The 12,780-nt window shown below is 40.1% G+C and overlaps 1 protein-coding gene across 2 annotated transcripts in view; it reads right to left on the reverse strand.

The window, feature by feature from the left end:
* Positions 1–12,457, reverse strand: part of LOC136261570 (uncharacterized) — a 36,473-nt gene extending 24,016 nt beyond the window's left edge. For both annotated transcript variants that reach the window (XM_066055595.1, XM_066055594.1), the window contains exons 1-11: positions 12,342–12,457; positions 11,666–11,735; positions 10,702–10,796; positions 10,242–10,321; positions 10,145–10,198; positions 10,000–10,098; positions 6,929–6,959; positions 6,056–6,110; positions 5,939–6,005; positions 3,954–3,983; positions 3,773–3,901 (exon numbers count right to left, since the gene is read on the reverse strand). In XM_066055595.1, the coding sequence (XP_065911667.1) occupies positions 3,773–3,901; positions 3,954–3,983; positions 5,939–6,005; positions 6,056–6,110; positions 6,929–6,959; positions 10,000–10,098; positions 10,145–10,198; positions 10,242–10,321; positions 10,702–10,796; positions 11,666–11,735; positions 12,342–12,402 (771 nt within the window). In that variant the 5' untranslated portion in view covers positions 12,403–12,457. The remainder of the gene's footprint in view (positions 1–3,772; positions 3,902–3,953; positions 3,984–5,938; positions 6,006–6,055; positions 6,111–6,928; positions 6,960–9,999; positions 10,099–10,144; positions 10,199–10,241; positions 10,322–10,701; positions 10,797–11,665; positions 11,736–12,341) is intronic.
* Positions 12,458–12,780: the final 323 nt, after the last annotated feature.

Below are 12,780 nucleotides of genomic sequence, written 5' to 3' on the forward strand. Positions count from 1 at the left end.
CCTACATAAGCAGCTTACAATTACAATACTAACTACCAGCATACCCTGTCACTCGAGAAAACAAGGCACGAACGCATGTCGCCTACAAGCGAAAAGTGCGTTCACACTTGTTGCCTTAAATAACACTTACTTTTAGATTAATTCATGTTAGTGTAACTGTTGATCCATCAGACGATCATTTGCTAACACTTCAGTGACGATTCTGAAGCGAAAAAACATGCTATTCTTCCTAGTGTTCTCTGGCGCAAAACATGTAACATGTCCGCTTAACACAGATATGCGTAGTAATGCCAATTATGATGCAATAGCCACATGTGGTTCCTGGGCTGACACTTAAACGGCTTCAAATATCAGCGAGCACCCTTAAGATGGTTTACTGATAATCAAAATGTTGTGCGGATACTTATGACAGGTAATAAAAAAACTTCCCTACATGATGAAACCCTAAGCATTTTTTCGACTTGCTTGCATAATCAGATATCCCTCGAGTCTGAATGGATCCCCAGAGAAGCTAACGAGCAGGCGGACTATATAAGCAGGATATTAGACTTGGCTTATTGGAAGCTTAACCCTGTGGTGTTTGCTATGGGGCCCACACACGATAGATCGCTTTGCAGATGCAAATAATAAACAGCTTGACCGTTTCAACTCTAGGTACTGGAGCCCTGACACAGAAGCGGTAGATGTCTTCTCGTGCAGCTGGGGCCACGAAGTTAATTGGCTTTGTCTCCCAGTTCACTTAATTCCTAGGGTTATCCAACATGCTAGGAAGACCGTACTTTGATTGCACCGTGCTGGCCATCGGCACCGTTTTGGCCTCTTTTGTTTCCAGATGGAGTTCATCCAGCACACTTCATCCGCAACCTGCAAGAGTTACCATTGAGTGAGGGTTTGACATTAGCTCAGAGGTCGGGAGCAGCCCTCTTTACAGGAATTCCCAATACCAAAGTTCTGGCAATACCTATAAAATTTGAGGCAGACAAAGGTCTGCATACCACTTGTGCTAAATCCGATGGGCATGATTGTTAAATGAGCCCACACAATTAAGATGTATTGTGTTAGTGAATGTGTATGTGGCTTTTATAACAGCATGTGGCTTGACCAATGTAGTATTAGAATAGTATTATAGCAGGAATCGTATGCAACTAGCAGCTATTAAATATACAGCTGGTTTAATAATAGCCTATCTTGGTACCAACTGAGTCAGCCAGCTATAACTACTGATTACTGTGGTCATGACCACCTTGTGTGCAAGGTCACCATGGCTGGATATGCCAGGCAATCCCCATGTGAGTTAGGTACCATGGGTGAATTGAGGATGGGTTATTACCCAGCTCTTGGGCTAGTAAGTATGACCTAAATCCTAAATATTGACACTTTGATGAAGTGGTGGGTGTAGTCATATGGAATTGTAATGTGGTCACAGTTTCTGGGACTGGTATGTATGACCTGTGAACTTTTGTTGCTGACATGGGCCATCATAGCTTGCATAGTGTCATGAGTATCGCTGGCCCCTTGTTGCCCACGGGACAAGTGTTCTGTCGATGCATGTGTGTGTGCATGGAACCATACTTATTAGCGTGTTGTCGCAATCCCTTACCTTCTGTCATGTGTGTTATTTTCTGCAGATATTTCCTCATGGTATGTGGCCCCTCTTGGCCAACCTCCAAGATCCGGAGCTTTGTAGAATAGCTGAAACATTTCCTATACAGTTTTGAGGAGTAGAGCTACAAGTACCAAAAGGAAGCACCTAGTAGGATCCTATAAACAATGGAAACGCTGGGCCTCCAGCCATAACCTTACAGCATTCCCTGTGGAAAGTAGCTACCTAGCTCTGTACCTCCAACACTTATCAGATACTACTAAATCAAAGGCCGCAGTGGAAGATACAGTGAATTCTGTCTCCTGGGTTCATCGGGCTGCAGGGCTGTCCTCTCCAACTAGCAACCCCTTACAATATTGGATGGAGCTTGTAGATTGCTCACTAAGCCAGTCAAGAAGAAACGGCCATTTACCACTGAAATGCTTCAAGCTCTAGTTAAGGATGCCAATGAGCACTGCTCCCATCTAACATATGAATAACTGCCGCAGCATTGTTGGCTTATGCAGGGTTTTTCCGTTTTGATGAGCTATCCGACCTACGTCCTGTTGACCTGAAATTTGACAAGGATATGGTGACCGTGCGGATAAAGAAGAGCAAGAATGACCAGTTACGCAAAGGCGATGAAGTTGTTATCGCCAGAACCAAGAATGCCACTTGTCCAGTGGGTATGATGGAAAGGTACATGTCGATGGGCAATATTGATCCACAGGACTCTCAACTGCTTTTTCGTAGAATAACCCATTCAAAGTTTGGAGAGAAGCTGCGAGTGGCAGGTGGACTTTCCTTTCCAGGATGTGGGAGCTCCTATGAACGAAGTTACGGCAGCTGGATCACTCTCCCGCTTTATTTGGTACACATAGCTTACGTTCTGGTGGTGCTACTGCAGCGGCTAATGCTGGTGTTCCAGACCACCTCTTCAAGTGACATGAACGTTGGCATTCTGAAGGAGCCAAAGACGGATATGCTGAAGATTCCCTGGATAATCACCTTTCTGTGTCCAGGAAGTTGGGAATGTGAGTTGCGTGTTGGTCCCTATGCATGAACACATTGCCCGCTCTTTGTGACTCTAATGAATGTTTAAATTTAATCACAGTAGCTGGGCAGTTATCTCCTCAGTACTGGTGTAGCTGGTTGTAGGAATGATGGGGGTTGGGTTAAGGGTTACTGTAAGGGGACGAGGTGTACCGTAATGGTATTAACCACTACGTATGCGTAACTCAATTACTGGTAATATCAATCATAAAGTTTATTGATATCACAAACAATAGTCGAATGTATCAAAGAGTAGTAGGGATCCCCCCAAAAATGACGCGCACCACCTAAAATTCCACCTTCGAAAATTATCCTAGAGACATCTTATGCCACGAAAATCACCTTATGGAATAATAGTAGTCCATCACAGCATTAAAAACAAGAAAACACTTAGCGATGACCAGATATAGATTTTTTTTTAATCACCAAAACTTAAAATTTGGTCTGCCTCCTCACTCACTGACCACAGTCACAAGCCTAGAGGCCAAACAAAGCAGCGCACAGGCCACCATTTTATGCCACAATAACAAACTCACTAGTAGGATGTGCCTTTTGGGGGTTTCGACAAATGTAGGCCCTCTGCACCTTGTCATTTCTTTTATCTTCAGTCAAGCTGCTTGTCTTCTTCTAGAAATCCCACCGAGCTATGCTGTAATACCATCATTCATTCATCTCTTGTTTCACTACTTTTTATTGACTAGATCTCAATTAAAAATTTTTAAAATACTAGTGTAATAGAAGCATAGCATTAATTACAGCAAATGTTTATTCTGGCTGCGATGTAGGTTTTGCTTTTAATTGTTAAGATCTGCAGTGAAGCGTTTGAGGGGTCAACGCTCTTCAGTTGGCCGTCCATCAACCACTAATATTGATCTGGCCTACTCTGAGGGTCACTTGAAGTCTGGCGGCCTTGTTTGATTGCTGGTATTCCCAGCTGTCCAGCACTTTAACACCTAGTGCTAGTGTAATAGTAACACCTAGTGCTAGTGTAATAGTAACACCTAGTGCTAGTGTAATAGTATTATTTGATATGCTGACATAGATCCTACACTCAACACAGATAAACACCTAACTGTACATGTACTGGCAAGAGCTCACAAATATATTATGAACTCTTATGGCGCTGATCAACCTTACCGTGGCCCATGTGGGTACCAAATCACACTTGTTAAGAAGAAATATCAAGTGCTTGTGTGGCTTCTCTTTCTTTAAAAATTGCTCGATTTGTTTTGACCGTGTACCACAAGGATCCCTAGCATCTAACACCTAACACATACAACACATGTTACCACTTTATAACTGGTGCTATGAACCATACCTGTATCACCACATCTGATGAGTCAATCACCTGATAAACAACAACATTAAATGATGCTATTTCTAATATGTGACCTCTAATATTTTATAGCATTGGTCATAAGGGTAATATGCAAGTTGACCAGAGGAGGTACAACATGCACATGTGAGTGCATATGTTTAGAAGCTATTTCGTGAGGTTATTGATCTAAAATATGTGCCGATCGGACCCTTTTCTGATGCCTAATTCAGCAGTGCAATCAATCCCAATGGTTTTGTTTCAATATACACAGCCAATTGGTGATGCCATCACATGATGAATAACTTACCAAATGAAATAAAGCCAAGCAGCAAATTGAGAAGAGAAAACTGTTGTAAATCAACTGCACAAGTGTCTAAGTAGCTTAGCAGTTCATCAAAACTCGTCTACACAATCATTTCTGCAATTTTACCATTAAAAGAATGCAATTACTGTGAATTCTTTTCAATAGCGCTTAATTCATGTCGTACCTACTCTGCAAGTTGACATTATGCTACTTCTAAAAACTAGGCACCATACAGCTAGCTAGCTCATCATCTCAACTATGAATACATACTAAATAGATTTTTGCTTTATAATTATCATATTGATTACTGTAATTTTGGATATCATAATTCATAATTACGTTGTTAAGAAGTGCTTGTCAAACAAACCATTGTAAAAAAAACAAAAAAAAACATTTTCTCAACCATTACAGTATATAGTTTGTCTATCATGTTTTTTCTACAAATTTGTTCAACAAAGCCTCGAAACTGCTGTTACCTTATGCAGGGGAGATGTCTCCCTTCAAGTCGAAGAGATATGCTATTCCTAATAGCCTATAGACTATGCTATTCCTAATAGCCTATAGGCTATGCTATTCCTAATAGCCTATAGGCTATGCTATTCCTAATAGCCTATAGGCTATGCTATTCCTAATAGCCTATAGGCTATGCTATGGAGTTTTTGGTCAGTAAATGCCTGAAAATCCCAATAGGTAGGCCACTTACAAAGTTCTTAGAGTCAGCACACTTGTATTTTAAACTGGGAAACAAAACCACCTTCAAGCCAAGGCTTACCTGTGTGGAAGCTTATATGTAGCCTTTACTACTCACATACTGGCTGCTGTTACCATTTCAATTGTTTTGCTCACGTGGGTCATACACAAAAACATACATAGGTACACACACACGCACACACACAACACAGTTTTTCAAAAACAATTTCAACCCAGGTACACACCCAGTCGGCCTTTGGTTAGCTATGGGCACAAATCTGGTTTAAAAATTAATGGTTTGTGTGATCCAGAAGAAAATTCAGTTGATTTCTAGACAATAAAGAAATGTCATTCTTTATCATTTATCATTTTTATAAATTATAAAATCATTCACCAAAATTTTTGTTGTCATAAGAAACAATACAAGAATTTGCATAGAAATCTGATGGGATGTAATGTCAGCATTATGTGTTTGTACTAAATGGCCAGAGTACTTCACATAGCAAAGCAAAAAAGCAGCACTGGGACTCCTGTGTGCTACTCAGGTACTATGAGTTAGCACGGGAAAATCCTCCTGGGGCAGGACTAGTAACCCACAGGAGGCTGTATCATATCTCACAGGTGAAGGTGTGGGCACACAAAGGACTAAGGCCCAACTGAACTTTCTGTGTGAGACATGGACAGTTGGCATTTGCTTTCCCAATTAGCCATTGATGTAACAGTTGGGTGTTTACACTCACGAACATGCACATCAGTAACTTAGCCCTACACAATGAAATGGTCCCAGTAGAAATACCAATTCTTTAATATGGTTAAGCATTTCAGATAATGATAATTTAATATTGGAAGTATACAGTAGGCCTTCAGGCAAAATGTTTAGATAAGTGAATTGTTAGAAATTTGAAAGCCGTTTATGTATTTACAGAGTTCTTTTTAAATACTACCTACACTTGAAATACTCCAGTCACAGTGCAGATAGTGTATTGAGTACCTTGTATAGTTCATTCCAGATACGTCGAGACTGTCCCTTAGTGAACAGAGCATGCTTGGCCTCTTCTCTACAAAGAGATGATACATCACATGACTACACGCCACCAATAGCTAGTACCTGTAATCTGGGTCATCTGCTACCAGGTCTATATCTTGATCTGGATCATATGCACCTACAACAATGACACCATCACTACAACAATGACACCATCACTACAACAACGACACCATCACTACAACAACGACACCATCACTACAACAAAGACACCATCACTACAACAAAGACACCATCACTACAACAAAGACACCATCACTACAACAATGACACCATCACTACAACAATGACACCATCACTACAACAAAGACACCATCACTACAACAAGGACACCATCACTACAACAATGACACCATCACTACAACAAAGACACCATCACTACAACAATGACACCATCACTACAACAATGACACCATCACTACAACAATGACACCATCACTACAACAAGGACACCATCACTACAACAATGACACCATCACTACAACAAAGACACCATCACTACAACAACGACACCATCACTACAACAACGACACCATCACTACAACAATGACACCATCACTACAACAATGACACCAACACTACAACAAAGACACCATCACTACAACAATGACACCATCACTACAACAAAGACACCATCACTACAACAACGACACCATCACTACAACAAAGACACCATCACTACAACAACGACACCATCACTACAACAATGACACCATCACTACAACAACGACACCATCACTACAACAACGACACCATTGCTACAACAAAGACACCATCACTACAACAATGACACCATCACTACAACAATGACACCATCAGTACAACAACGACACCATTACTACAACAAAGACACCATCACTACAACAATGACACCAACATTGCACTGTTACCATAGCAACTCATTACATTACATAACTTATTCATGTACTCACTCACCTCCAGAAACGTCTGCAGCTTCTGCCAATGCCTACAGAAATTTGCCAAATCTAACACTAAAATGTATTTTCTTTTGTGTACACCTTTCACCGCTACAACCGGATTTATCTGGTACAACCTTATAAAAGACACTCCAAGTAGTAGAAATATGTGACCGGATCTGCGAAAACCCGGCATAATGGCGCAAGCCTAAATTTTCAGTATAGGCTATTGATTGCAATGCGTAAAATATTTGCATAAATGAAAAAAAATTGTAAATGCTTTGTTCTTTATGAAGAAAGGGTGCAATGATAAAAACATGGGTACCATCTTATTCGCCTACTCAAGAGGAGTTCGAAAATCTTTGTTTCGTAGTAGTAGCCTACAGGATACGTGAGTTATGGGCGTTTGTTTACGTCATGTCAAAGCGGTCGTACGCGATCGATTTTTCTTCACTGATTTTGTCTCTGTATGTAGTGAAGAAAGGTGGTAGGAGAAAAAATTCACCATGTAATGGACTCTCCTATTCATGGCGAACACAATGGTGCAAGTTGCAACTCTGCACCGCATTGCATTTGTAAGTTACAGTCGTTTTTGTACGCATCTGTAATTTATTTTCCCAATACTTGCTGTACAAATCAATCTTTCTGTTGCTGCTACTTTGTAGAGCTGTAACTCCAAAAGTTGTTGGCATACAAGGCTGAAACTTGGCCAGAGCATTCACTCAGCTAAGTAGATTATAAATATTCAATAATAAAGAATTTGAAAAATGCACCATTATGTCGGGTTTTCACAGATCTGGTCACATATAATGTGCTACCACTTCTATCATGTATTCTATAGTATTATCCTAAAACAGGCACGCCCATAGAGATCTCGTTTCAGGGATAACTGGATCTTTGTGCACTATGTGTGATATATACAAGATAAGGGATAAATCTCGAAGAAACCAACCACTGAAATGATCACTAAGTAAGGAGACTGTTTAGAATAGTTGTATGGTTTCATTTGTGTAAACAAAAACAACCTAGTCAAGGTCCTTAGTCTATAGCGATTATTTAGTTATGGTAACTAAGTAGTTATGGTAACTAGGTACTAAGTAGTTATGGTAAATAAGTAGTTTAACGTACAGTGAAGCTTGTATAGTGCAATTTGATGTGAAGTGTATGGTCTCCAGGAAATTTAGCACTGAAAGATATATTATATAACAATGTGTCATGTACATTATACACAAGTTAGGTTGGTGATAGTAACTACATGCGCATTCCACAATCTCATTTGAGAACATAAAGAATCCATTCAAACCTCAACCTCATTTTCACTAGACAGAACTAAGGATGTGCTAGCACTACTAGAACATAAAACATGACGAACAGGTACATTGAAGTGAAATGAAAATTGCAAGCAGTTTATTAAAATGTAATGAAGTAATTAGGGATTAAATGTTCACCAGTATATCTTCAGGTGTAGGTGACCTCCCTTGTTTCCCTACTTTTTTAAACCAGGCGCAAGCCCACAGCTGGCCGAAGGCCGGCTGTGGGCATGCGCCTGGTTTACTGTAATTGTTTCCGTAAAAGTGTGTGTGTGTACCTATCTATCTACCTATCTACCTATGTTTGTCCGTACGCACCCACGTGAGCAAAATCGTTTAATAACGGTAAAAGCAGCTTTTACGTAAGAAATAAATGTGAAATGAAGTCTGTATAAACTTCTGCACAGGTGAACTTTGCTCTGAGGTGGTTTCTTTTCGGCGGACTGAAATACGGGTGTGGTGACTTTCCTCAGACTACCTTCCCCTTGAGGTTTTCAGGCATTTAGCAACTGAAAAACAACGGTGCAGGCCTCGTACACTGCCAGGAATAGCCTATCGCTTCGAGTTGAAAGGGGGCGTATCCCTTACATATGCGAACGAAAATGAAGAGCAGCTTTGAGGCTTTGTCGAGAGAATTTGTGGGAAAAAACACGTTAGTCACACTATAAAACAGTTTAGAAGATAGTTTTGTGCGTAATATGTTGGTAAAAGCGGTTTATTTAACAAACACTTCCTCAGCAGTGCATAGCAACGTAATTGAACGAATTACGAAAATTTCATGAATTACGAAATACGAGAAATAGCTAATTATATTATTGCACAACCCAAACTACCCTATTGTAAAGTATTAATTCATAGTAGTATATACTGTCTATAGTTATTCCAGATGAGTTAGCTAGCTGCATGGCGCCTGGTTTTTAGAAGTAGCACAACATCAACTTGTTTTTCTATGATCCCTAATTGAACTTAAAATTCTTAAATTTTCCTTATTCTTGTTTGTTTACTTTTTAGTGACTGGTGAACCCACACATACCACATCAAAAGAAAGGATGATGCCAGAGGTAATGTTTTCGACTGGGCAAGTGCCCCAATTATCAATTATTGACTCAAAAGTCAATTGTCCATTACACTTTGGTTTCAGCTATGTTCACCCTGTTTCACAACACTACAAACAAAGAACACTAGGAGAAACGCCTCTGCAATCAATCCAGTCACCACAGAAAATACGGACAATTCCCGTAGGGAAGCCATCATGCTACAGCGAATCAACACCTTTGGCTGTCAGTAAAAATAAATGGCAAGTCCATGATGTGTGCTTTGTACATGGATAAAGTAGAAAAACAGATGTTTAATCCATTTATGAGCAAACCATTGCTACTGCATAAACATCGGTAACAATATAATTCTCATATCAGTGACAGATATTTTAGCCGATCCGATAATGGGTACACCTATAACCAAGGAAACCTACTGTACCAGCCTTCTTCACAAGCCATTATTAAGCTATCATGAATTCCACGTAAAACTATGCATAGAAAAAATACTTTCCACTATTATAATATGCAGAGCACATGTCTACAGTTTCTCTACCTTTTAGGTAGAACAATCTTTCAGACAACCTGTAACCAATCTGTTATACACAAAATGAGACAATTCACACTTTGGCCATAGACTACAGCACATTCGTTCATCGTTGTGATATGTCAAAGGATGATGTATTTATTGGAACATTTTGGCAATGAATAATAAGTTGGATATCAGTAGGGACATCAGATCTTACCTCCACATCAACTGATGGCAGGTTGGGACGTTTCCTTTGTGATTTTGGTCCAAATGTACTTGAAAAACTTTCTGTGTCTAAAAGATGAACTCTTGAATTCTAAAGCAGAGCTACCACCTCAGAACAATGAACATTGTGTAACTACCTTAGCTTTTTCATTGAGAAGAGAAATAGGCAGACCGCTTTGTTTCATCACCACCTATTGGGAGCATGATACAATACCAACCAGCAGGATGGCCTACCTTATAAGGATCATTAATAACTCGTCCCATCTCTTCCTGAAATGTTTGCAGAGATGACTGAGTGATCACTCTGGTGTTTCCTACAGAACATACAAGGTATTCCTGTAGTGAAGTATACACTATTGCAGTATCAGCATAGATACAGGGGGGTAGTTTTGGAAGGATTGGAAATACCAGGTAGCCAAAGTTAGACCACACATACACTGAGCAATAACCACACAGCAACATATTATGTTATACACCAAACCACCCAATTTATCATACCCCATATCCAGAAGGTACTGCAGGGTGAACACAGATCTGTACAAGACTATATTTAGAAGAATCCGTCTTACACATCAACAGTATTTGCCCGATATTATTACCAACCGTTAGTACTGAACATGTATGCCATATGTCTATACAATGTGTATGACAAGTGGCTCAGTGTTCACAACTCATATTACATTACTCCACTCACCGAACCATTTCCTGTTTGGCTCAACTCTAGCAACTTGTCCTGACTTCACAGTTGACTGGAAAGGAGCTGGTTTTAGTATTTTACCATCAGCATTTCTGTAACATAACAACCTCACATAAGTTTTTGTGTCTCTGAAGCTTACTACAATAGTGGCACTATTATTAACTCTTGTTACCACGCTGGGATCACTTTAAGGTGCACAACACTAGCCACAGAAATTTTAATATGCTGCAATAAAACAGTACCAGAAATAAGGACCAGAGCTCATCACTCGAAGGTGTCTTTAAGTGTTCTTAAAGGACACCCGAGCTTGGTTCACCGTCTCACCCTATTGCTGCTAGAACAACTTGACCAAACACTCTGGCTTCTTAGCCAAGCAATTTCTACCTGTGTGTTTAGCTCATAGTCTACCCTCTACAATGTGAACACCTTACACTCCTAATAGCCCCGGCCTGTACACTACCCTCTATAATGTGAACACTCTACACTCCTAATAGCCCCGGCCTGTACACTACCCTCTATAATGTGAACACTCTACACTCCTAATAGCCCTGGCCTGTACACTACCCTCTATAATGTGAACACTCTACACTCCTAATAGCCCCGGCCTGTACACTACCCTCTACAATGTGAACACCTTACACTCCTAATAGCCCCGGCCTGTACACTACCCTCTATAATGTGAACACCTTACACTCCTAATAGCCCCGGCCTGTACACTACCCTCTATAATGTGAACACTCTACACTCCTAATAGTCCCGGCCTGTACACTACCCTCTATAATGTGAACACTCTACACTCCTAATAGCCCCAGCTTGTACACTAGTCACATTGTAGTTGATACACCATAGCACATGTAAGTGTTTGGTGGTGATAGTATCCTTGGTATTCGAGGAATACAAGGTGATCTCACCTTACCCTAGCTCACAATACAATACACATGTACACATTATCATACATTACCTGAAAGCCTTCCCACCAGTCCTGTACATTTGTAATCTCCGTACAGTGGCCTTGTCTCTCATCACATGACCTGCTCAACACAACAAAGTCTTCTGTGTGTACATAGTCCTTGTGTAACAACAATATTGAAATAGAAATCAAAGTTGTTGTACCACCCCACAAAGCTATAGCTTAACTAATGTTTTAATATCAGTAAGTGTATAACCATCATGATTTATAAGGAAGAACAGTATCATCAGCAGTTGTGTTTGATCATGTAGTTGTGATTATAATTTAATGTCATGTGACCCCAGTTTGCTCTGTCCAAGCTACCAAACAAGGGGGTTTTAGAGCCATTGCAACATTGCAAAAGTCAACTAACAAATCAGTCAAGACTAACTTTTGAAAAATGTCAACAGTCAAAATAGAAATCGACCTGGACTGGCTGTAACTGCAATCGCAAACCATAGCATTGGTGCTTATTGGAATGACACCCCTTGCCAAACAGAAGTGGTGTATGTGACATTCCAACTCACCCACATCCCACAGGTAACACATTTAGGGCTAGCTACTATATTCACCTGTTCACTTACATGATTTTTTTTTTAACAAAACACCATGAAAAAATTAACTAAGAGTTCAAATGGTATGCTCCCATTCATAAATACAGAAAATATATAATGACTAAGTCGCTCACCAGAAGACTTTTCCTTTTGCTTCTTCCCTTTCGTGTTCCTCGTCGTGCTCCCTTTCACCATTTCTCTTCCTACAATACACGTGTAACATTTGATTTCTTAATAATGCGCAAGCTAGTGTGCACGTGCGCGGTTACAGATTTTACTAACCGTACAGGTGCTCAGCGAATGTACTGTTAGACTACAAAAAATGCGGTTAATCAGTAGCATAGATTATATAATCTATGTCAGTAGCTATACCGGCCTAGCGTTGTAGCCTCAGAGACAAAATGTGAAGCAAATCAACCACAAAATATTGGCTGTAGCTACTTCATTATACACAATAATACATTCTTGACATCATATGTCTAGTTAATCAGTGTACCCTGAAGGATTTCACATACAAGATAGTTGAAAAGGACAGAGATAGCCGCTACTCTGTCTTGTCAAGTCACTGTATAA

This window comes from Dysidea avara, chromosome 7 (genome assembly GCF_963678975.1).
Source record: "Dysidea avara chromosome 7, odDysAvar1.4, whole genome shotgun sequence".
Taxonomy (NCBI): Eukaryota; Metazoa; Porifera; class Demospongiae; order Dictyoceratida; family Dysideidae; genus Dysidea; species Dysidea avara.